The following is a 24,238-nucleotide window of genomic DNA, read 5'->3' on the forward strand; positions in this document are numbered from 1 at the left end:
GCTGAGCAGAAGGGGAAGGGTCATATAACCACGGGGCTGGTGGGGGAGCCCCTTGGGGCTGGCGATGGAGCCCAGCTGGCCCTGCTGGTTGCCCAGCCCGTGCAGGGGGCCAGTGGGGGGACGGGAAGGAGAAGGGGAGAGGGAGGAGGTGGTATGGTCAGGGGCTGCTTGCTGGAGGGGATTAAAGGCTCAATCTTGAGTCAAGAGAAGGAAATTAGAATGAAATCAGCTTCTAGCGCCTGCTGGCAATCGGGGCAGGATTTATAGCTGGGGAATGGTGGGTTGGGGCATCTCGTGGCTTCCCCCGAGGGTCGACGAAGGGGGTCGTGGTCCCTCCTTGCTCCTCTCCCGCTGCTGCGGAGGGTGGGGACCAAGGAGGGGCCCAGGCTGGGGGCGACCCCCAGCTGTGGGGACCGATGGGCTCCCTGCAGTCCCTGGACCAAAATATCCTCGGCGGTGGCTGGAGCTGGTGGAAGGGGCAGGAGATGGATGGAGAAGGGTGTCAGTGCTGAGCTGTGCTGGGTACGGCCGTCCGCAGCCCGGCGGGCTCTGGGTACAGCTGTTGTAGAGGGGACGGCGGTGCCCCGATGCCCTGGGGCAGCACCCATGGGTGCTGGGGGGGAGGCTGGTGGGTGCTCAGGGCTGAACCCCAGGGGCTGAGCATGCTCGGGAGCAACGAGATAAAACACATCACCTGCTGCTCCCTTCTCATCGCTTCTCTGACGTTCCCACCGTCCCTCTTACCAAACCCAGCACCAGCTCCCCCCTCTTCTCCACTCCCTCTCCCCCGAATCCCGCATTTCCAAACCTTTCCTGACCCCCTCCATCACTTCTCTCAGCCTCCATCCTCCTCTTCCTCCTCCCTCTCCCATTCCCTTCAGTTTTTCCTGCCTGCAGCCTTTCAGCTCGGCATCCCACCACCCTGCCAGAGGCTCATCCTCCCCATCACCCGCAGGGCTGGAGCATCGCCGTGCCCCCACCCCGGCACCCCGGGGTGCCCCGCGGTTCTGCCCCCCCTCCCCGACCACGCTGCTCCCCACACCGCAGCGGGGTGGAAATGGGGCGCCTGGCAGGAACCGCCTGTAAAACGAAGAAAGTTAATCATGGAGATAATTGAAACCAGCGGCTGCGGCTGGAGAGCGAGCGGCTTTTTCTGAGCTGAGGGGAGGAAGGAAGGGGATGGGAAGCTGGGGCTGGTGGGGGGGGAGGTGGTGGGGGTCTTTGGGGTTTTGTGTTTGTGTGTTTTAAGCCAGGGAACAAATCCATATGGTTGCACGGGCAATTCCCAGGAACTTTTAGCCGGGGCTCAATCATAAATGTTTCAATCCTTTCACTTCAAGTGTAAAATTGAGGCTCTTTGGAAGGAAATGGGTTGGTTGGCGGCTCTTTCCTGGGGCTGTGCAGGCAGCCCTGCCCCGGGGGAGTCCCGGAGGCGTGTGGCTGGGATCACCCCCCCCAGGGCTGCATCTACGGGGGGCAAATCCATTTCTCAGCCAGCCCTGGAGAGCAGGACTGAGCACTTTGCCCAGCCCGCGTCCCCCTGGGTGCTTCAACCTGGGCTCCCGTAGAGACCAGGGCTGGGGGGTGGCAGCACATCACCCCCTGTCCCCGTCCGTGTCCTGGGCATGGTACAGGACTGTGGCACCCGTCGACTTCACCTCACTTCTCATTTCCCCTCCAGCAGCGCTGGGAGCACCTTGCAGGAGCAGCAAACTGGGGGGAGGAAGGTAAGGCAGAGCCCAGAGCCTGGCCAGGGGGTGACAAGGGGGTGGCCCCTCTCTCGGGGGGGGCTGCGGGTGCCAGGGTCCCGTGCCGGGCTCAGATGGGCATCGTCAGGGCCCTGTCACTTTGTCCCCCTCCTCACTTATCTTCCCACAACCTCATTCCACTAATCCTGCTTAACCGCCCCCAGCCCAGGCGGTGGATACTTTAGATTTGCACCAAGTTTTAGCCCAAAAATGGCATTTTGATGCCTCTGGCCTCGGGTCACTGGAATGGGCGAGGGGCAGCAAGGATGCCTGTGCCCGGCGTGGTCCAGGCGTGCGGGGGGGGATGCTGCTTCCTTCCAGCTATTTTGGAAAACCCCGGCTTGGGCTTGGGCTCGGGCTGGTGGTGCTGGTGGTGCTGGTGCTGGTGCTGGTGGTGGTAGTTATCCACCCCCAGAGCTCCAACTGTTCTACGCCTCTGGATTTTCTACCTTGCAGTTGTGTGCGCGTTGCCTTGGGTATTTTCCAGGGTTGAGATGAAGCATCTCTCCAGAAAGCCCTGATTATCCCAGGCTGAAAAGCAGGTCTGAAGCAATTAAGAGATGGAACAAAACCCTTCCAGCTACGGAGCTGCGTAAGGAAAACGGGCGAGGCGGGGGGAGAATTTGTGTGGGATGGATTTGAGCTTAAAGACAGGCTGGACCTGCAGGGAGGGAGACTTTCCTCCCCGCTCAGGAGCTGAGCAAAATCCCCCCTGGCCTCACATCGGTTATTTCTTTTCACTCTTCAAGCTTGATGAATATTAGCGAGAATTGGGTTTTGTCACGAGGCTGCCGTGGCGGTGACCCATCCCTGCCCGCACAGGGACACGAAGCGACGCGGAGAGCTGCGAAGATGCGGCGGCACCAGGATTTTGCTGGGTTTCGGAGGCCGGGCTGCACAAACGGGTCCTTCCCCAGCAAGTGCCCACCGAGGGAGGGGGACAGGGACGTGCCCGGGGGTGGGGAGGGAGGCCACGCGCGAGGGTCAGCGCCGGTGCACGGGAGTTGGCCCCTGTTTGCTGCCTTCCCACGGCTCGCCTGGCGCCCGGCCCGGCCTCCCTAGTTGGAAAACCAGAAATCTGTATTTCTAAGGACTTCATCTGGCAGTTCTGCAAAGGGGAGCGCAGCCCCCGGTCCCGGCTGACGGTCGCCGGAGTTTTGCTCCGCTCCCTTTGTTTGGAAGAGTCTCATTTCGTGTCTAATGAAAATTTTATTCCGAATTTTTTTGTTTTGTTTCTAAAACAAAGAGACATTTCCAACACCCAGCAGCTGGGGATAAAAAAAGAATCAAATATTTATTTTAAAATGAGTAATAAACTAACCTGGGAGCTTGTATGTGGGGAGGATTTATATTCTCTCTGTTTTTCAGATGGGGAAAATGAGTCACCGACTAATGGCCAAGGGGAGCTGATGAACTGGGATGAATTGCATGGGGTTTTTCACCTTTTGAGGGAATTAAAACCTCTTTGCCGTCCCTCCAGCCTGGGTCTCAGCCTGGTTTTGCACCCAAGGGGTGCGGTGTTCCCAGGACAGGGTTTACACGCTCACCCCGGGAGCAAGGGACCATGGAAGCCTCCTCTGAAGCAGCAATGGCCTGGCTGAAGCTCATCCTCAGTTTGCCTGGGAATTAAGATCTCCTTCATCAGCCCCATCCTCCCTTGGAAACAGGATAAAGTCAATTCTTCCAGACCCTTTGGAGGCTTTTTGCCTGCTCTCGGTGATTTTGTCTTCAGCGGCGTTTGGAAGGAAACCAACCCGACCACTTTCTCCCAGTCTCTGTAAATCATTCCCCCACCCCTTCCACTTTCATACTCAAGTTAAGGAAATAATTAAAAGACCAGGAAAATGAGCTGTTGGCAAGTTTCCTATGAAATTGCTCAGCGCTGGGGTGCTGTGCAGAGTTTGAAGCCCTTCACAGGAGCAGGGTAGACTTTCAGGGAGCTGCTGTGATGCCTCCGTCAGAGGGATTTGGCCACTTCTGTGGCTCTCCGTTCCCTTCCCAGTGCTCCGAGATGGCAGTTTGCTGTCTCTTTGCCAGAACAAAAGCACTGCTCAACACCCAGGTGGCTTCTTTTCAGCTTCAGATGAAGCCAGCCTTCGCACAGGAGCCTGCCATGTCGGTGGAGTTGCCAGCCAGCGGCAATTTCCATCTCAGAGGGATGCTTTGAGGGAAACCAGAGTGTTTTTCCCCATTTACCCCATGGCTCGCCTGGCTGGGGGGTTACTTTGGGGTTCCCCAGAGGGCTCCATTGTACCCTCACCCTTGTCTTGCTGGGCTGGAGATGGGTTTTCTCAGCTTATTTGGGCAACATCTCACACCCCCGGGGCCAGACCCTCTGCGCTGGGACTTGCTGAGATGGTCCATCAGCAGCAATAGGAACTGCGTGCGGCCGGGGGGGACACCACTGCCTTGCCCTGGCGGCTGTAGCCCCTCTCATGTTGTCTCCCTTGCTAAACCCCCAAACACATCCACCTGGGGCTGGTTAACCTCTCCCTGCTCCCTCCAGGAAGGCCACATCCATTAAGTAAAGCCCCATCAGCACCTCGCTTGGTTTGCGCCCAGCTGCGGCAAAGCAGAAGCATCTGGGGGAAATTTGGGGAAGAAGAAGAAGAGGAGGAGGAGGAAGAAGGGTAGGGCTTTCCCTTCCCTCTGCTTTTCCTTTCCCACTGTCCCTGCTGGCGGTGGCAGTGCTGTCCCTCCTTCCCAGGTGAGACACGGTACCTCTTGGACGCGCTGAGTTAGGGGTGGTTTGGAGCGAGGTGGCTGCGGGGGTTGGTCTGGGCTCTGTCACTGCCCAGACACCCGTGTCCCGTGCTAGGACACCGTGTCCCGCTCCTCCGTGTCCCCTACCCCATGTGGGGTTGTGGGGACACCCTCAGACACAGGGACTTTCCCCACCTCTGCCCAGCCTTGCCGGGCACTGGGGGGTGTTGATTTTGCCCCTTCCTCACCTGCTCACGTTTTTGGGCCAAGTTTATCCTGGGCCAGGTTGATCCTGCTCCCGGCACGGCCCTGGTTTCTGCTGGAGCTTTGGGTGCTGCAGCAGCACCCACAATCGCTCGAGGCTTGGACCACGCATGTGTGTCCCTGACCTGGGTCGACAGAGGTGTGACGATGGGTTAAACCAGCACCTTCTGACGCCGGCTCAGCCCCGTCTCTCCCGGTCTGGGCTGTGGGGCTGGAAAACCCTCAGGTGAGGATCTAAGAGCAGGTGAAAAGCGAAAAGCTGGCACACAGCTCTCCTGGGGGCCGTTAGCCCCCACCTCGACTCCCCTGGGCACGGGGGGGCTCTCACAGCACGCGGCAGCCTCGGGGAAGGGTCGTGCCCGGCGCTGGCACATGGCCATCGCCCCGGCGCTCCCGGCTTTGCCGCCGAGCTGCTTCCCATTATTTGGGAATGCGGCTTTCGCCGGCATATGGGAGGCAGATTTTGCCCGGGGGTGCAAAGGGGGGGCATGGGGCTGCTGACGGCGGCGCTGACCCCCGTGCACCGCGCGGGGCAGGTACCGCGGGGGCCGTTCGCAGCTCAGGGCTGGAAAATGAAACATCTCCAAACCCCCCCCTCCCTGTGGCTGGCTGCACCCCCAAATCCAGGCTAAATTGCCGGGGAAACCTGCAAGAACACTTGCTCGGCTCGCTTCTGCAGGCAGACAGATGGACGGGGAAGAAATATAGGTGAGATTAGCGTTTGTCAGCTGCAGCTGGGCGCCCTGCGCTGGCGTTTCACTTGCAAAGCCCCGCTGCTATTCTGGAAGCTCAGCTTTCTTTTCCCATCTTTGTCCCTCCGCGAAGGGAAGGTCCCAGCTCCCCGTAGGAGCCAGGAGTTGGATCAAAAGCATCTTGGTGCATCCTGGGGTTTTAATATGGGGTTTTTTTGCCTTTTTCTCTGGCACTGGTGAGGCTATCCAACACCTCGCGCTGGGGTTGGCAAGTGGTTTAGCAAAGCGGTGGTTCTTCGCCGGGGGTGACGGTGGCCGGAGCGAACGTGTGGGTCCCGCGCGGGTCTGTCCCTGTGTTCCCAGGTCGGTGGCTGTCCTCCCCCGCCCCCCGAGCCAGCCCCCAGCTCCTGCAGAGCTCCTCACAGCAGATGCGAGATTAAGCAGGGGGCCGCTCTCTCCCTCCCCAGGCACCCATAAAGAAGGGGAAGGAAGTTTTCCAGGGCCTTTCCCCCAGCCCTGCTCACCAGCCGATGCGAACATCAGGCTCCTTTCCAGATCTTATTGTTCCTTTTTTTTTTTTTTTTTTTTTTTTTATTCCCTCCCCTCCTGCACTCACCATAAATCAGGTTGTTCTCCCCAAGGGCCGTCTAATGCAGCTGATCCCACACATGAAGACCACCTCGCAAAGCTCCCTCCCTCCCTCTCCCCCAGCACGGCTTCAGCCTGGGATGCAGGGAGGGTGATGCGGGGGAGGATGCTCGTTGCCCCCCCCCATCTGCCAGATCCAGGCTCCTTCCCGGGGGCTGAGGCAGAAACCCGTTCGCAGCCCGGCTCTGCTCCTCTTCCCCATTCCTGCCTCTTCCCCAGGGGAGGGTGGGGATTAAGAGGAAGCAGATTAAACCTAATGGATTGATTGCAATTATTTTCCCTTGTTTATTTGCAGTACCGTGTGGGAGCCTGAAAAAAATGAAAGGGAATGCTCTTTATGTGCGTGCAGTCCTGGTCCTCATTACGTTTCCTGCTAGAGAGCGACCCGGGCCAGCCAAAAATAAAACCGGCTACATTTGAGCATCCTATTTCAAGCTCTTATAAACTGCGATGTGTGAATACTTCTGTGCACGAACCCACACGCGATCCTGTGCGGAGCAGCTCCGACACCAGCCCCGCGAGGTCCCAGCTGCCCTCGCCCACGTGTCCCGCGTTGGCTGGGGACACGCACCCCCCGGGGAGCCGTCGGGAGCTCCCAGGGACAAGAGCCAGCCTCTTGTTTGGGGGAAGATCTACCTGTCACCACGCCTGGGAGGCTTCCCCCCGGCCCCCCGATTTGACTGCCCGAGGGCCATGTGAGTATTTCACATCAGAATCGTGCCCTGTATCCCTTTGCCTGCCCGGAGCTGAGCCCTCCAAGCTCTTCCCGGACTTGTTGCAAAAATTTCCCCCACCTGAATAAGTCTCCCCAGGTCCAGGGGGTTTGTGTAGGATCCCGGGAGGCTGATCCTGCACCGTGGGGTGCCGAGGGCAGCATTGCTGATGGCACCGGGGCGCAGCAACAGGCGCCTTGTGCCCAAAGCAGCAGAATGCGTCAAAATTAGTGGATTTGAGCCTTTTAATGCTCTTTTACAGCAACTGAGGTAACTCGGAGGGGTGCGAGGAGGAATCTGCCTCCTTTTTCTGGGTTTTTTCCCCCAACATCCAAGATCTCTCCTGGAACGCACCGGTTGTGCCGGGGAGCGGGGCGGGAGCAGGGCTGGCAGCGCTGGGGGATGCTCGGAGCTGCCCGGCACCGCCGTAAGCAGCTGTAAAAAGCTGGATAAGTCGTGTGAAGCTCCCGGCGCCGCGTTCCTGGCTGAGGTCCGAGTCTCCTCCGCTCGCTCCCAAGAAATCCTCCTCCACCAGATAAGGTCAGACTTTACATTCCTGTTGTTTATAAGGTTAAAATAGGAGGACGGGGGAAAAAAGAAGGAAAAAAAAAAAAAAACCAAAACCCACCCTCGAAGGCTTTGGGGCCACCTTCCCTACCATGGGTTCACAAACCTCGGCGCTTGGCTGGGGGGAAATAACCAAGCGTCACGCCGACGTGGAGATGCTCTTTATTGGCATCCGACGGATACACAAGGACAGTTACCCACCCGGCCGGCGCGGCGACCCGCCACCCCCCCCGTGCATCGCCCCCCCACCTCATGCTGCTCACACCCCCCCACAAACCCCCCAATTCCTTCTACGACGGCTATTTCTTCACCGTAAAACTTCCTAATAAATCGGCACTGGTATTACAGAGGGGTGAGTGGAGAAACACACATTCTTTGTACAACAGAAACATTAGAAAAGGACACAAAACGTACCGACGAGCACTAACTTTGGCTTGGTTTTCCCTCCCTGGTTTTTTTTTTTTATTATTATTTTTATTTTTTTCCTGCAACCAGGGATTTGAGGCATCCCCCGGCTTCTCTTTGGATGCTGAGTTTGTCTCCGTTTCCTCAGCCCTGAGGAAATCCCTTTACCATGGCAATTGAAACCTGAGACCGTGGCAATATTGTCCTGAAGAAAAGCAATTTCCAGCTGGCCAGGTACGGCCAGGTCGGCTTGTCAGACTGAATCGGGCAGTTTGTTTTGCTTTTGATCTGGGCACTTCGTTCCAGTGGCCCTCAGTTCGTATTTGAGTCGCTTCACCAAAAAAAAGGGACCGATGGAAACAACCTGGCGATAAACAACGTGTAAATTCATCCAAAAAACATCCCTTGTGGATGGCTTGCTCTGGAAGGAGCTGGCGCCCCAGACAGGGGCTCACAAGCCGCAGTCACCCGCTGCAAGTGGGGTTGCATATTTGGGGCAGTTTCCGTGGATTTTAGTGATGGGAGAGAGTCGGGATGCAGATGTGGGAGTCAGACCCCTGTCGAGGCCAAGTGTTCCTAACCAACTGCATTGGCATGAGCAGCCGGCGGCCAAAGTTGTTCCTCCAAAGGGATCTTTGCTCTTTTGTTGCACAAGGGCAGGAGGCATCAAATATCCCATCCTGGAGATCCGGATTCAGCCTGTCCTGCTTTATCATCCAAAGCACAGGGGGCAAAATTCCCAAAAGCTTTTGAAGGACCTGGGCGCTTGAATCCTATTGACGCAGGCTCCGATCCCTTGGGAAGCGCCGAGCTCTCCCTCCCGACGCTCGGTAGCTCTGCTGGGAACGGCCAATCCTTCCACATTCCCAAGTTTCTCTTGGACCTGCTGCAGTGATTTTGGGGGTGTGCATGTCTCCCTGCCTCCAAATTGAGTCTTTAAGGCCAGAAACGGGGTGGGACCGAAGGCTTGGACTGCAAAACGCAAGCTCACCTTGCAGGCAGAAGGGCTGCGGGGAAGAGCAGAGGGGCCGGGGCGGGCACCATCACCCCATGTCACACATAGAAACATCAAGCAGTTAGTAAAACGACACAGTATTATTTACAAATCTTGCTTATCTCCTTAGAGAGGGGAGGAAAAATCACCTTCTGCGTTCAGGAAAGGGTTTCTGGCTGAACCCAGAGGCGAAGGGGAGGTGGACCTGGCGCCGGTGCTGTGCACAGCTCACCGCGCAGTCCTTCCTCTGCAAAACGTCCGCGGTGCTCCAGGCAAGCGAGATGTCAAAGCTGTGCCTGTGCTGGGGACATCCCCCAGGACCACGGTGGCAGCTCGCTGGGGGAACGAGGTGCTCGCCCGCCCGGCGGCTCCTTGCCAGCATCACCCATGAGTGAGCCGGGTGCTGGGAGATGATACGCCAAGAAAATGCACTTTGGAGACGTGGAGGCAGTGAGTGATGTCCCCTCCCCGGGGCTGCGGTGGGGTCCAGGCAGAGGGAGGTGCTGGGGCCACCCGGGGATGCCCCGGGGAGGCAGTCGGTGCTCGGAGGGTTGGCAGCACCCACTGCACGCCCAGACGGAGGCGAAGGGCCCGTGGGGAGCGGGCAGGGGTGTTTCTGAGCCCCCCTTCGCAGTGCTGGAGGAGAAGGAGCCCTTACAAGCAGGGGTCAGGACCGCCAGCCCCAGCCGGGTCTGCGGGCGAGCAGGGACAGTGCAATCGCGGCAGGGTGGCTTTGCTCCGGGGTCGGTGCAGCACAGGGACACCGGGGCTGGCGCCGGGGGAAGGATGAGCAGAGCCCTTTCGTCGTGTCCCCGCTGCGGGCAGGCACTTTTTCAGCCCTTTAGACCTTTGGTGTCCTCCCGTGGAGCTCTGGCGCCGGGGAGGTGGTGGCACCCAGACACACGGTCCCCAACGTTCGGGTGGTCCCGGCCGCTCCTCACCGAGACCAAAGGCTGGCAGCGCTGCGGAGCGTGCGTGGGGGCTGCGTCCCCCCAGCTTCACAGTGTAGGTTGGGCTGCTGGAAGCCAAGTCCTTTCCCCCAGCCCACCCCCCCCGTGGTGCAGCCCAGCCGTGGGACCAGCCCCTTCCCCAGATCCCACTACAGCAGCTCCGGTTCTCTCCGTGCCCATCCCAGCCCTACCCTTCGCCTGCGGTTTTGGGGGGAAGCAGCTGGATTTCAGGGCATCGGAGGGGAGCAGGAGATAGCAGCGGGGTGGGCCAAGGAGGAAGATTGGGAGGAAGAGGAGAAATGGAGCCCCAAGGAGGAAGGAGAAGGGGCTGGGAGGGGAGAGAGGAGAGGGCTGAGAGCGCGGTGCTCGTTCCTGCATCCCTCCAGCCTCGACGGGCTGCAGAGGATGCTCCGGCGGCAAACAGGCTTCGGGCCTTGAGCGAGACCGAGCCCTGCACCCATCCCACTTACGGGCTGCCGGGGGGAGGTGGGGCTGGGAGGGGGTGATACTGAAACCAGGAGCTCAGTGCATACAGGACTGTAAATCGAGGGGGCCCGGGGAGCCCCCGCTTCCTTCTCACCCTCCCCTCCAGGGCTCTCGGTGCCGGGGAGGGGAGAGGTGAGGGGGCGAAGAGGGAAGGGGACCCCGCGGGGCCGCCCCGGGCCACCCTTCAGACGGGGGAGGTGGCGGTGGACTCGCTGTACAAGCTCTTGGCGATGTCCCCGTGCTGGATGTTGCGCAGGGCGGCGAGCAGGGTGTCCAGGGTGGCCGTCTCCTTGGAGGACCAGTGGGCCAGGAGAGCCCGGGCGGGCGATTCCTCCCGGGTGAACGAGTCTATGAGGTCCTCTTTGTAGCCCAGCTCCCTGGCCAGTTGCCTCCACGTCTCCTCCGCGGAGCTGCCCAGCAGCTTCTCCACCTCCTCCTGCTTGCTGGGCGGCAGGTTGGCGTAGAGGTTCCCGTCTCCCTTGGGTGCTGGGGTGGACGAAGCGGCGTTAAGCCCATCCCCGGGGTGCCCCTGCCCACCCTGCAGCCCCCGGTTGCCCTACCTGGCCCCTGGGTGCTCTGGCCGGGCGGCTGCTGGTCGTGCAGGCTCTGGCTGTCCACCGAGATGCCGCTGTCGCTGTGCAGCTTCTCCCCCTCCGGCGAAGGTGTCTGGTTCACTGGGCGGTTGTTGGCCCCTTGCTTGTTCTGTTTGCAGCTGTTCCACCTGCAGGGAGAAGAGCGGGGAGGTGACAGCCGGTGGTGACACCCCCCAAGGCTGGGAGGAGGTTTGTTGCTTTGTCCCCCTTTCCTGGGGGACCGCTTTTCCCAGGGAGAAGCATTTCTCCTGCAGCCTCAACCTCTCCAGCGTGGTGGCCGGATTGGTTTAAACTGGCACTTCTAGCTGCCCAGTGGGTGCCGAGCTCCTGAGATTTATCATGGAATCACAGAACCGTTTGGGTGGGAAGGGACCCCAAAGGCCACCCAGTGCCACCCCCTGCCCTGGGCAGGGACACCTCCCACCAGCCCAGGTTGCTCCAAGCCCCGGCCAACCTGGCCTTGAACCCCTCCAGGGATGGGGCAGCCACAGCTTCTCTGGGCACCCTGGGCCAGGGGCTCACCCCCCTCACAGCAAAGAATTTCTGCCTCAGATCTCAGCTAAATCTCCCCTTGTTCAGCGTAAAACCCTTCCCCCTCGTCCCATGGCTCCCCTCCCTGCTCCAGAGTCCCTCCCCAGCTTTCCTGGAGCCCCTTGAGGGACTGGAAGGGGCTCCAAGGTCTCCCCGGAGCCTTCTCTTCTCCAGGCTGAACCCCCCCAGCTCTCTCAGCCTGTCCCCACAGCAGAGGGGCTCCAGCCCTCCCAGCATCTCCGGGGCCTCCTCTGGCCCCGCTCCAACAGCTCCGTGTCCTTCTGCTGTTGGTGCCCCAGCGCTGGAGGCAGCACCGCAGGGGGGTCTCCCAGAGCGGAGCAGAGGGGCAGAATCCCCCCCCTTGCCCTACGCTGCTGGGGGTGCAGCCCGGGGTGCGGGGGGTTTCTGGGCTGCGAGGGACGGGTCAGGGCTCCCTTCTGCACGGAGCTGCCGCAGAAAAGCCTCTGCGCTGCCCGGGCTCGCGGGGGTCCCGGTGCTGCCTGTGGGTCCCCCCCACTCTCAGGGTGCCTCCAGCCCGGGGTGCCCGGGCAGCGGCCGAGCCGGCCCTGGCTCGCCCAGGTCCAGGTGCAAGCCCAGCGCCGGGATGAGCTGCTGAGCGTGATCGGCCGCGACGGCGCCTGCGGCGTGCTGGAATGAGCAGGGGCCGGGCAGGGGGGGCCGTTGCAATGAGGGCTGGGTGGGGTGCGTGGTGTATACCCCCACCCTGCTGCCATCTCCCTCTTTCACCTCCTCAAGCTTTCTCATGCATTTTTGGAAATCCAGCTCCTACCCACCCAGCCTGGTGCCCTTCCCTCCATTGCTGGTGACAGCTCCGGCTGCAGGACCTCCGCGGCGGGGGACATAGCCTGTTTCCCACTACCCAAATCCTCTGCCATGCCCCCATGGCACTGCCAGGGTCCCCCACCTTTTGAAAGCGATGTAGGCCACCAGCCCCACCACCACGGCCGCCAGGATGGAGCAGTAGACGGGGATGAGGTTGTCGGCGGTGCCGCGGCTCACGACGGGCTGCGAGCTGCCCATGACGGTGGTGCCGGTGTCTGCCAGGGTGCTGGGCATCACCTCGGTGTTGAAGGGGTCCCTGGTGACAGGCTCGGGGCTGTCGGAGCCCACCAGGGATGGCGTGTGTGTTGTCCAGCGAGGGTGGAGGTCTGCCGGGCAGGAGGGGAAAAGAAATGAGAATAATTAGCCGTGCAGCCGGCCATGCCTCGTAACGGGCTGTGGTGGGTGAACTGGTGAAAGGACAACGATCTCCAGAGGGATCTTCTTCCAATGGATACGGGGCCTGCGGAGGTGCCAGCTCTGCCCCATCCTGTTGTCCCCAGGCTTGTCTTTGCAAACCGCCTTGTCCCCAGACAGCACTGTCCTCCCTGGTCCCCAGGACAAGCTGAAGCCGTCCCCTGTCCCGAATGGCTGGTGGTGTCTGGTCACGGACGGGGACATGGCTTCATGAGCTCTTCTTTCACACCACTGGGTTTGCTCGAGTCCTGCAGCTCTTCCCCTGACGTCCAAGCTGCAGACTGAGCCCCGAGCTCCCACCGCTGGCACCGAAGCCCCAGCTGCCTCCCGTCCACCGCACGTCTGCACCGGGCCCGTGTGAGGCAACCAGCTCCTCCACAGCTCGCCCGGAGCCGGGCTCATCCGCTGCCAGGGCCACCAGTGCCTGGATTTGCCCCTTTCCCGGCCCCGGCTGGGAGTCACCCTGCTCCCGCCGCACCCAGGCACGTCCCACAGAGCGAGTGGATCCGTCTGGTCTTGCCCAGGGAAAACGCTCTCACCTGTGGCTCTCCCACCCCTTCCCCTGAGTGCCGGCTCCCTCCCAACCGCCCAGCCGAGCCCAGGGCTGCCCCCGCCAGCACCGAGACCCGCGGGGAAGTGCCACCTCCGCCGGCCCGGTGAGGACGGAGCGGGTGCCACGGCGGGGAGCTGGCACCTAGGCCGGACGGACAGACCCCCCTGCCCTTTGGGAGCGGCGCTTCGGTGGCCGGCAGGGCTTTTTCCGGCGGGGCCCCGCTGCCACTAACAAAGCTGGCCCTGTGCTCCTTGACTTATGGCTCCATTTACTCGACCCTTTCAAGAGAGCTGCGCTGGCTGCCCCCGCGCTGTGAATCAGCGGCAGCCGGGACAAAGCTCTTTTCTCCCCGGCCAGGCTCGGGGCAGGGAATCGCGCTGCTGCTGCCAAGGAGCCACCGGGGCGTCCCCAGCCGAAGCAGCCCGGTCGCTCCCTGGGGGCTCTGCAGGACAGCGGGGTGCAGGCTGGCACGGCGGGGCCTGCTGCTGGTGAATGATGCCCTCCCCCTTCCCCTGGGCACTGAACCCTCCTGGGCTGCGGGGCTGGCTGTTCCCCTGCCCCTCAGGGCAGTTAATTCCCATCAGAAACCCATCAGCTGCCACCGTCCCTCCTGATGAAGGCTGGGGCGCTGGCGAGTGTGGCATCCGAGACTGGTGAACCTCTCGGCTTCGCTCGCCGTTCCTGGACGCTCAAAGCCACCCGGCAGAGTCCCTGCGCCCGCAGCAGCGTCCTGCCAAGGGAGCCCCTGGGAAGGGCTGGGCAGACCCTGGGGCCGGGCATTCGCGAGGGAGTGGAGGGCTCGCGGCAAGCGCTGCCTCGGCAGGGAGCTGCGCGCTGAAACGCCCAAGGGCTGGGGGTCTCAGCTGGACACCGGGGTCCTCTCCTCTCCCCTGAGCCCAGGGACGTGCCCCTGCTGTGGTGCAAAGGGAAACTAAGACAGGGAGAGCTACAGGAGACCCGGCGAACCCTCCGCAACCGCTCTCCCCGGAAAAGGCGGCGTTACCTCTGCATTCGGCGTCCGAGACGGCCGTGCACTCCTTCACCAACACCTCGTTCTCCTCGCAGGTGGTGCAGGGCAGGCAGGGGTCCACGAAGTTGGCTTCACTGGAGAAGGTGCCCTCGGGACACTCCTCGCAGACCGTGTCCTGCGAGTCCTGGCAGGGGAACATGAGGCCGAAGCCCACCTCGCACACCCGGCACTCCTTGCAGCTCCCGCTCGGCTCGTCCTGGTAGTAGCCGTAGGCGCAGCGGCACACAGCGTCGTCCGACTCCACGCAGGGCGCGGACATGCTCTTCAGCCCCACGCACTGCGTGCAGGGCTTGCACGGCTCCGTGGCGCTCACCGTGTCCGAGTAGGTGACGCCTGGCAGGGGACAGAGGGGGAGGTGAGAGGGGTCCCAGCATGGCGTCCCCATCCCTGTGGCCACTTTGCTCCCCGGTGCTGGCTTCGTCCCCTCACCAAATGGTGCCGGGCCAGGAAGATGGGCTTGTGCAGCAGCTGCTGGCTGGGACCATCTCCTCTTTCACCATTTTCTCCCTCCTCTGAGCCAAAGGGAGAGGTGCGTGTGCCCCCCAACACCACCAAGCATCCCCCAGCTCCACTCCCCATTAACAGCTACACCCTTTCTGCAGCAGTTCCCAGTGGGGATCCGGCCTCTGAGCTCCTGCAGCCTGGGCAGGGCTGGATGCTGCCCTCAACGTGCCCGTCCCTGCCGTTATGTCCCAGGGTTATTAAACATTGGAATAGGCTGCCCAGGGAGGTGGTGGATTCACCATCTCTGGAGGTGTTTAAAAAAAGGGTAGATGGGGCACTGAGGGACATGGTTTAGAAGTGGCTCTTGTCAGGGTAGGCTAAAGGTTGGACTCGATGATCTTAAAGGTCCCTTCCAACCTCAACAATTCTATGATTCTATGATTCTATGATCCCTGGAGAGGTTCAAGGCCAGGCTGGCCAGGGCTTTGAGCAGCCTGGGCTGGTGGGAGGTGTCCCTGCCCAGGCAGGGGTGGCACTGGGTGATCTTCAAGGTCCCTTCCCACCAAAACCATTCTGTGATCCCACTAGTTGGTGCCCGTGTCCCTGGGTGAGCATCCCTGCCCCCAGGCAAGCACCATCCCCGCTTTCGACCTCTGGATGGTTCCCCTGGGCGTCCTACAGCCATCACAGCTCCCCAGCATCCCAAATGCTTTCTCCTCCACATCCTGCCCGGGGGGTCCCTCGGGCCATCGCCACCCTGTGCCCCCTCCCCGTGTCCCCAACGTGGGGTGTGATGTGAACAGGAGGTTACAACACTAATTGCTGACTCTCCTCTGACCCCGGGGCTTCTTGCTCTCCAGTTTCATCCCGCAGGACTGACTCTGCCGGGGAAATCAATCCTCCTCCCGCAGCCCGGTAAGCCACCCCCGCGCCCCCTCCCTCCCCTGCCCGCTCCCAGAGGTGTTTGAAGATATTTTTAGCCCTGGAAGACGGGTCAGCTCCCGTCCTGGAGGGCACAGCTGCTGTCCCTGCGTCGGCTGCCTCCTGTCGATCCCCCCAGAGCCCACACTGTCGCAACGCCCCGTCTTCCCTCGTCCGAAACGCCGGGGTAAAGTCCAGCCTCCTTGATGGAGAAGGTGTCGGGAGATGAAGCGCATCCCTCTGCTAGCCCTGCTCCTCGGGAAGGGCACCCAGCCACGTGCTGATCTGTAATTACCTGCCTGTCTCCTGGGGATGGTCGTGGGAGAGAGCAGCTCCCACCCTCAGTGGCCTCCAGCTTCCCTGGGTGGCCAACGAGAGACCAAGCCATGGACAGGCTCAGGGCAGAGCTGTTCTGGTGCTTGATTTTTGGCTGCTTTCAAGACAGACGGGAAGGAAGAGCCCCGAGACCGTGGTGATGGGCAGGGTTAGCATCGTCGGCACAGGAGGAGTGGGATGGAGGTGCCGTCCCAGCCTCAGCGACTGCTTCCCCACTGGGGCTCAGCTGCAGCAAACCCTGAGCAGCGACAGCCGTGACATTTCCAGCCCCCCGAGTATCCCCGCACCGTGTCTGGGTGTCCTGCTCCTCTCTGGGGGCTGGTCCCGTGCCCTCCCTGGAACTGCAGGACCCCTGGGATGAACCCGCTCCGCCACTGCTGGCCCCGAGCCACCGCCTTGGCTCTGCCGCGGTGTGGGCTAGTAGCCCACTGCCCATCAGAGCCAGAACAGCACCGGGTCGGCCGCTGGCATGCACGGCTCCCATTAACCTGGGCTCATCCTTTGCATTATTCTGAATTATTGATAGGCACCATTAGAGCGGGGAAGTGGCCAGGAAAGGCATACGGCTGAGTGGGCACATTTTCAGTGGCAGCAAGGTATCCGAGCTGAGCAATTACAGCTGAGATTCAACCAGGGCCCCCTCCCTCCCGCCCGCAGCGATGGAGGCTGGCGAGGGGGATAAATAAATCATGAGGCAGCAATCAGGGGTGGCTGGCAAGGAGGGGGAAGAAGGAAAATTATAATACAAAAAGCACAAGTGGCCATTTGTGCTAATGCAGGGATCGGCCCCCCAGCCCGACCCGCACGGGCTTTGGCAGGGCTGGTGCTTTGGTTGTAGGGAATGTTTTGCAAAACAATTTGGCTGGTGAATCAGGAAGATGTCCAAGGCTCGGAGACAGCCCGGGGTGGAGGTGGGGATCCCAGGGCCCAGGGCCGTGCCCGCATTCCTGCCCGCCGGCTCACGTTTGGCAGCGAGGATGCTCTGCTGGGACTGGGGCTGCCTGCGCCTGCCCAGCCCTGCCGCGGCGGGGGCCAGAAGGACCCTCTCCCCACCCCAGCATAGGCCAGCAGGTCTCCTTCTCCTCCCCAGAACCTCAAAATCCCACTCTGGGCTCAGAGGAGTGCTGGGGGGCATTTGCCCCCTCCCAGCTGAGGAGCTCCTGGGGATTAGTCCGTGCTGCCATTAATGAATGCATGAAAGGCTACAGCTGGGGCAGGGCTGGGGGTATAAAGCAGGAGGGTTTGCAGGGGCTTTGTTCTGGTTGTGGATCCTTGGTTTGTCTGCTGTCCCCTCTTTGGGGCTGGGTCACCCCCTCGGTGCTCCTTCTGATGAAGGCTGCCTGATCCTGCCCTGGGGTGTCCGCCACGTGCCGTGCAGCTGGGTAAGGAGGGGATCCTGCGTTGTAGGCACTGCCAAGCAAGGGGTGGCAGGGCTGTGAGCTGGTGGGGGGGGGGAAACTGGGGCATGGAGGGGGGACTGGCAGCTGCCTGGGGGTCGGGAGCACTCAGCCTTGCTGGCCCAGCAGCAGCAGAGCGGAGCGGGGCACAAAGTGCTGCCCTGGGGCTTTGCTCTCAGCCTGTGTGTGGGGCTGGGATGTTGCGGTGGCTGCTCCTGGCTGCTCTCGTTCCCACAGGGGTGGAGGAAGGGGCCAGACCCTTTTGTCCTGCTGCTTTCCAGCTCAGCTCCCTGATCCAGCACCGGAGCTGCTGCCTGATGTTAATACCCTGCAAAAATGCAAATGCCTGGCCTGGGGCAGCGTGGGGTTGGGAAGGACGAGCTGGGATGCAAACCAGCGCAGCGGCACTTGCACCCTGGCTGATGCGTGGGCTTCCAGCACCCAGGCCATGGCCCTGGTCTCTCCATAAGCCCCATGTCCTCCAGGGAGAGTGGGATGTCCCCCCAGCCCCCAGAAAGAAATCAGGGAGACAAGCCATCTGCCAGGCTGGAAGTGCAGGGGGTTACGGGAAACAGGCTCATCGGAGCATCCCCAGGGACGGGAAGGGATTTACGGCCCCACATGCCCGGCAGCTGGAGCCTGACACCCTGGGCAAGTTCCCTGCAGGAAGGGCTCATGGGGAAGGATGGTGGGTGCCCTGGCACCTCGGAGCAAGATGGGTCTGAGCCCGACGCAGCCCAGGAGGGAGCGATGCCGGTGGGGTTATCCTGCGCAACATCCCTGAGGTTGCAGCTGGGGGGATCCAGCCCCTGCAGCCAGGCGCTGGGAGGGTGAGTGCTGTGCATCGATTTTGCAAGAAAGCAGAAGTATTTTTAGCACTGCCCTGACACTGCTCTGTCCCCTGCTCCGCGCTGGCGCTGCTCTGCTTACACGGCTTCTTCCCCCCGGACTTCGCCTCCTCTTTGCTCCCCCGCAGCCGCGCTCCGTCCCTTCCCCCTCTCACACCACCTCCCCGCAGCGATCCAGGCTTGGCTGGCACAGCTTTTCCTACAAATAGTCGTCCTTAGGCCTTCAAAGGGTTTGCAGCAGTAAATTTGAAGGGCAGATTGCTTATGCTTATCGTGGCATTGTTTAAACTGTAACAGTTGGGCCACTTCATCTGTAAGCATTTAAGCAGGTCTCCAGCACACATCTCCGACCGACGTTTATGAAGCATTTGACATAGGCAATGCGCCTGGGGCTGGCCAGGAGAAAACTGCTCCCCTCTCTCCTGGGGACCTACGTGGTTTGCTGCTTCCCTCTCAAACTCACTTTCATTTTGCAGTCTTTATACGGTTTAAAAAAAAAAAAAATTAAAAATACAGGTAGCCCATTGGGAGACATCCTTGTGGCTGGATCAGAGACCGATGTGCAGTCGGCGTGGGGAGGGGAATTTTTCGGAGGCAAACGCTGGCCACAAGCCAGTAGCCAGGGAGCCATCAGGAGGGGAACGGTGCAGGAAGGGCGGGGTCTGCAAAGGTGCCTGGCACCGATGGGTCCCAAAACAGGGAGAGCTGCTGCACCCACGGCTGGGATTTGTCGGGCAGATGGTCTGGGGAAGGGCTGGCAGGAACCCGGGTGTCGGTGCGGAGATGGCTGCCCCGGGAAGGCTGCGTGGGGTGATGCTGTGCCCGGGCAACACTTCCAGGAGGGAAAGAGCGTGCACATGGGGACGCCCAAGTGCCTACTAATGCTCATGGTCCCCAAAACCCTCCCCAGACCCCGTGCCGGCCCCTTTGTGGCGCTTCAGGGGGGAGCGGGTACTCACTGTCCAGGCAGGGCTCGCAGACGGTCTGGTTGGCCCCGCAGGGCTGCACCACCCCCTCTCCCAGGTTGCAGGCTTTGCAGCACTCCCCGCTCGTCGTGTACATCTTGGTGAAGCACTTGTCCTTGGAGCCCCAGGCGGGTCCCTGGGAGAGAAAACGGAGCCGGGAGGTGACCCTCGATACGGGACCCAACCCGCCAGGGCAGGCGGACACATGTGGCGCACCCGGGTAAGGTCCTGCTCTGGGGTGGACGTTCCACATCGGGGCTAAAGGGGGCTCGAGTTAAATACACATCTTGGGAGAAATGACTTTCCTATGCAAAACTTGCTCATCAGGAAAATCCACATCTCCATGATCCGGGCTGGTGGGTATTCTGTGGGGGGGATGTGGGCTTTTCTGCAGAGTTACAGCATTGTTTGCCCTTGTCTGTCATCTGAGTTGTCTCCTCTAAGGATGCTGTGCTATCCTGAAGGGTCCAGCCCTTCCCACCCTGCAGGCTGGCGGCAGGGAGACCTGCCTGCACCATGGAGGGTTTGGAGAGCTGGGGTGGCAGCTCTGCATGTTGCTCTTGCTGCACATGGGGATCAGAAATCAGACCCCAGGATGGAAGTGAAGACTTTGGAAGGAGCACTGAGAGCTTCAGCAACATGACTGCCTAACGGAAGAGTATCTCCTTATAAAACCTGTCATCGCATATGGAAGCAATAAACCTGCCGCGAGTGGCGGGGTCAGAGCCACCCTGCACATGCACTTTGCAGCCTGGGGTGTGTTTGTGGGGCATCTGCTCCCCAAAACACCTCTTGGCCAGGGCGAGGAAGCCTCCTTGCCCAGATGTGGGGTTTCCAAGATGCTCAGGATGATCTGAGCTCCGCCGGTGCCCCTTTTGCTCCCTCTGCATGCAGGCAGGTGTGCTCCCGGGCTGGACCATGCCTTTGCCATCCAGCTAAGCCTGATTTTTCTTTTTTTTTTTTTTGGGGGGGTCGGGGGGAGAAACTCGGCGAATGCTTGGAGAAGCTCTCCCTCCCCGTGCATCTGGATGCCTCGTCAGCCAGTTGGCCGCCTCCTTGCACAATGCGGCGTTATGAACTCGCTGTGCATCATCCGGCAGCATCCGGCCCGGCTGAGACAATGGAGCGCCAATTATAGGCATCTGAATGACAAAGTGCTCCAATTACCCTGCGCTTGAAAGCATGTGCTCTCCTCGCTGGCGCTGCCTCGCCAGCCCAGGCTGGCAGCCCGCTCCGGCACCCGGCCCCAGCTGCGCAGGCCGGGGGGTTTGCGGAGGGGGGGTGTCTTCCCAGCACCCCCAAATGACAGCTGGGGAACGGGCTTTGGGGTGAGGGAAGGGGCTTGCTCCGCAGGGGGACAGACCTGGCTCACCGGGCTGTGCAGCAAAACCGGCTGGAGCTCAGCCCGCTGCTCCATCCCCGGCTTCCAGCGCCTCCCCTGCTTGGGCGGGGGTCTGTCCCCCTCCCACCCGTGGCCGTGGCGGCCGCCGCCGTGAGCGGGGCCGGGGGAGCGGCCGGAACGTGCCTGGCTATAAATAAGCGCTGGGAAGGCTGGGGCAGCGCAGCTGGGGCCGGCGGCCGCCGGCTCTCCCACGCCGCAGGCAGCTGTGAGCGGTCCCGGCCGCCCGCTTCCTCCGTGCGACACCCCGGCCCCCGGCAGCTGACCCCAGGGACCCCTGCTGGCCGCACGTCCCCCTCCCCATAGGGCTGCCACGATGCCTCCTCCCTGCCACGTCCCCCCTCTGCGCCCCTAAATGCTATGGAAAACGCAGCTTCCAGTCCCAGGTGCTGCACCCCCCGGCTCTGCCCGCGTTTCCCTTTCAGTTCTGTGTCTTGAGCACTGAAACCCCCATAAAGATTAACACACTTGTGAGAGGGGCACATGGTCTGCATTAGCCCGCTGAAATGTGCATGTTATTAACACAACTCCTGTTGACAAAGCCACAGGTATTAACACCATAAAGCATTTTGACAGCTGGACCGAGGCGGGGGGGCACGGACGGAGGGTGCGAGCAACACCTCTGTAAGCTTTTAATTGCTTTTGGAGTTGTGTCAGTGGGTTTTTGTGTCCTAGCAGATGCCACCGGTTGAGGAGATGGGCTCAGAGGAGGGCAGGCGAAGCAGGAGTTCGGCATGGCACCATTAGCTCCGGAGCCCTGGCAGAGAAAATCGCTTTGCACCGGAGTGGAGAAGGGAGGGGATGCTACAGCTGGAGATGGGCCCAGCGGCAAGCCTGGATCCGAACCGCCCGCGAGCCTGACGGACGGGCTCTGCCTTTCTTGGCGAAGCACCCTGCCTAGGAAAAGCCAAACCCCTGGCTCCGAGCAATCCCCAAACTTTGGGCAGCAGAGAAAGCCACGTCTGAGGTCTGCAGGTCCGGCCAACCCTCGGCATGGCGGGATCAGGAGGGCTCTGCCTCTTCCCACACGGAACTGCCGGCCAAGCAGCGCAGGTACAGAGCAACGAACACGGGGTGCCGGGGGTCGGGTGTCCCCGGGGCTGCGGCCACAGCTGGGGGTGCACATCTGGACCTGCCCGGGCTCAGCAGAGCAGCCGGGCTCCTGCCGTGCGCACCCCCAGCCCCCCCGGCTCAGTGGGTGAGATCCTGGGGGGCAGATGCAGCCCCGAGGCAGTGGGTGCCCCGGCTGGTGGCGGCTGGGCTCAGCCCTGGCCCGGGAGGCGGCTGCGGGGACGTGGGGGACACCGAAGCCCAGCCCCACTGCGGCAGGCGGGGGGCTGCCCCAGGTGGGTAATTCCCTGGGGTGAAATCAGTTGAATCCATACGGCTGGGACAGTCTTTGCCTTTCCTGCCACCGACCCGCCACCACGAGCATCCCTGGGGAGCTCGGCCAGCCCGGTGCCGTGCCCGGCACTGTGGGAAGGAGCCCCCCCGGCACGGAGCCGCGCACCGCTCTCCTCCTCGCTCTCCGCACGAAACCACTAAAGCGCCGGCTTTAATGTCCTGCCCGAAAGGTGTCCTGCTGCCTGACGAAACCTCTGGGACCCCCGTCAAATCCTCCCCCGCCAAAAGCCCTGTTTCTGCCCCAGGTAGGTGGGTCCATCCCCGTGTGCCCCCACCCCCGGCTCTCCTGCTCCGGGCGTTCCCCTCTCTCCTGGCCCCCCCGTGCCCTGAATTTCTGTCTCTGGCACCCGCTGAGGCCGTGCCCGTCCTGGCGGCTCACGCCGGGGGGAAAAGGGTCTCACCCCTCGCTCCGGGCAGCGAAGTCGGAGCTGGGAAGGTCTAAGGGAGATTTCTCGGGATGTGGGATGGCAGGAGATGAAGGCACTGGGGTGTGGGCGGCTTCTCCCCCCCCCCGCCCCCGCCATTGACTGAGGGCTCTGTCATCCTTTTTTCCTGGGTAAAAGGGATGACAGAGCTCGGTGCAGCGGGATCGGAGGGGCTGCACAAGCCGCCCCTGTGGGTCCCCCACCACCACCCGCCTCCCCGGGCGCCCTCCCTTTGCCGCCAGCGGTGTTCCGCCTGGCACCCCCGGCTCCCCCGCTGCTGCCCGGTGCCTCCGGGACCTCCCGCCCCGCATCCTCAGGGCTCTGCATCCCGGTACATGTGGGACCCTCCGTATCTGCAGCCTGCTACCACCGGGGACCCTCCAAATCCCCCCGCGCGGTGCCTCCGGGACTCTCCATCCCACCCTCGCCCGGTGCCTCCGCTACCCCGGGGACCCCCTGCGCTCCCGCGGGACGCCGCACCCCCGCTCCCCCCGGCCGGTCCCGCACTCACCGCCGGCAGCAGGAGCAGCAGCAGCGGCAGGAGCCCGGCCATGGTGCGCGGGGGCGGCGGGGCCGGTCACCCCCCCGAGAGCCGGTGCGCGGCCGGGCTGCCCTCCCTCTGCCGCCCGCCGCCTCGGCGGCAGCCAGAAAAGGGCTGCAAGTCCCTCCTCCTCCTCCTCCTCCTCTCCGCCCCCGGAGCATCACAGCGAGCGGCCGAGCCAGCACCCTCCTCCGCCGGCACACAAAGCCCAGACCCCCCCGGGTTCCCCCCCGGCCCCCACCGCTCTCCCACGAAGCGCTTTTGGGGTGCGCTCCGTCCCCAGCCCCTCAATAATTCGCGCTCATCCATCCCTCTCCATGCACCCTCCTTTGCTGTCCATCGGTCCACCTGTCTCCATCCCCTCAAACACCCACGTCCATCTGTCCTTCTGTCCCTGCACACCTCGCTCCAGCCCTCCGCCGGTCACCGTCCCCGTGACGGGTTTGTTAATGGTATTGCAGCCCTCTGAGAGGCTCTGGGCAAGTCGGCAGCTGTGGCTGGGATGGGGCGACCAGATCTCCTCTGTCTGCGTGAGACAAGGGACAACATCCCATGGGTGCCTGGATTTGTGACACCCCCAGGACGCAGACCCCAAGGTCTGTCACAACCGTCCGGGTGACAGGGAGGGGTCCCCAGCGGGGAGCAGGCGGGTGATGCTGCGGTGTCTGAAGCTGCCTCTTTGTAAATCCACCCTTGGCAGTAAAAAACAAACCCAAGCCATATTGACCGTATCTCCTCTGCCCCGGCGCTCCCAGCTTTTTTGCAGGATGTCTCTCCCTGGCGTCCCGCCCAGCCCAGACCCCACGGTGATGGAAGTTGGAAATGTCATGGCCTTTCCCCCGGCCTGGCAAGGACCCTGCCCTGGTGTGTCAGCGCCAGAAACGCTCTTTGTGGGGCTCACTGGAGAAATGAAGTGGGTTTTCTGGTGGCGCTGGAAAGGGAGGGTAGCTGGAAACGGCCCAGACAAGCTGTTGCTGGCCCCCGGGATGGCTCCTGCGGCCGGGACGGAGGAGAGATGCCGTCTCTCCCTGACTTTGTCCACTGCACAGTGGATTTGGCCTCGTGCCCTGCCAATGCCAGGTGTTTCCTCACCCCTCCAGGCTCTGCAGGTGCTTTTGGGGGTCTCTGTAGTGATGTTTCATCCAGACTTTGCCACCACCGTGACCCTTTGAGCCCCACAGCTCCCGACGGCCCCGTGGCCTCTTCCCTTGAGTCACATCTTTCTCTCTGGGTGCCAAGTGCCTGGGGCTGAGCGCAGCTCAAATGGATTTCCTCCTGAAAAGCAAATTATCGACCTCCCGAGGCTCACGAGGTCAGCTGCTCCCGGCCGGGCAGCCGGGAAGGGGTTCAAGGAAAGTCCCTTGTTCGCAGCCTCACCTTTTAATAGGACAAAACCGAAGCCAAAGCTGCCGTTTGTTCTCCGG

The 24,238-nt window shown here is 61.9% G+C and overlaps 1 protein-coding gene across 1 annotated transcript; it reads right to left on the reverse strand.

Annotated features, from left to right (window-relative positions):
- Positions 1–7,091: 7,091 nt before the first annotated feature.
- On the reverse strand, positions 7,092–22,909 carry NGFR (nerve growth factor receptor). Its single transcript, XM_074562289.1, has 6 exons — positions 22,785–22,909; positions 19,040–19,181; positions 14,108–14,467; positions 12,220–12,463; positions 10,731–10,891; positions 7,092–10,656 (listed from the first exon to the last, which is right to left on the reverse strand). Exons 1-6 carry the CDS (start codon positions 22,824–22,826, stop codon positions 10,355–10,357), a joined length of 1,251 nt encoding a protein of 416 aa, XP_074418390.1. The 5' UTR covers positions 22,827–22,909; the 3' UTR covers positions 7,092–10,354.
- Positions 22,910–24,238: the final 1,329 nt, after the last annotated feature.

The sequence above is a fragment of the Larus michahellis genome, chromosome 18 (genome assembly GCF_964199755.1).
Source record: "Larus michahellis chromosome 18, bLarMic1.1, whole genome shotgun sequence".
Lineage (NCBI taxonomy): Eukaryota > Metazoa > Chordata > Aves > Charadriiformes > Laridae > Larus > Larus michahellis.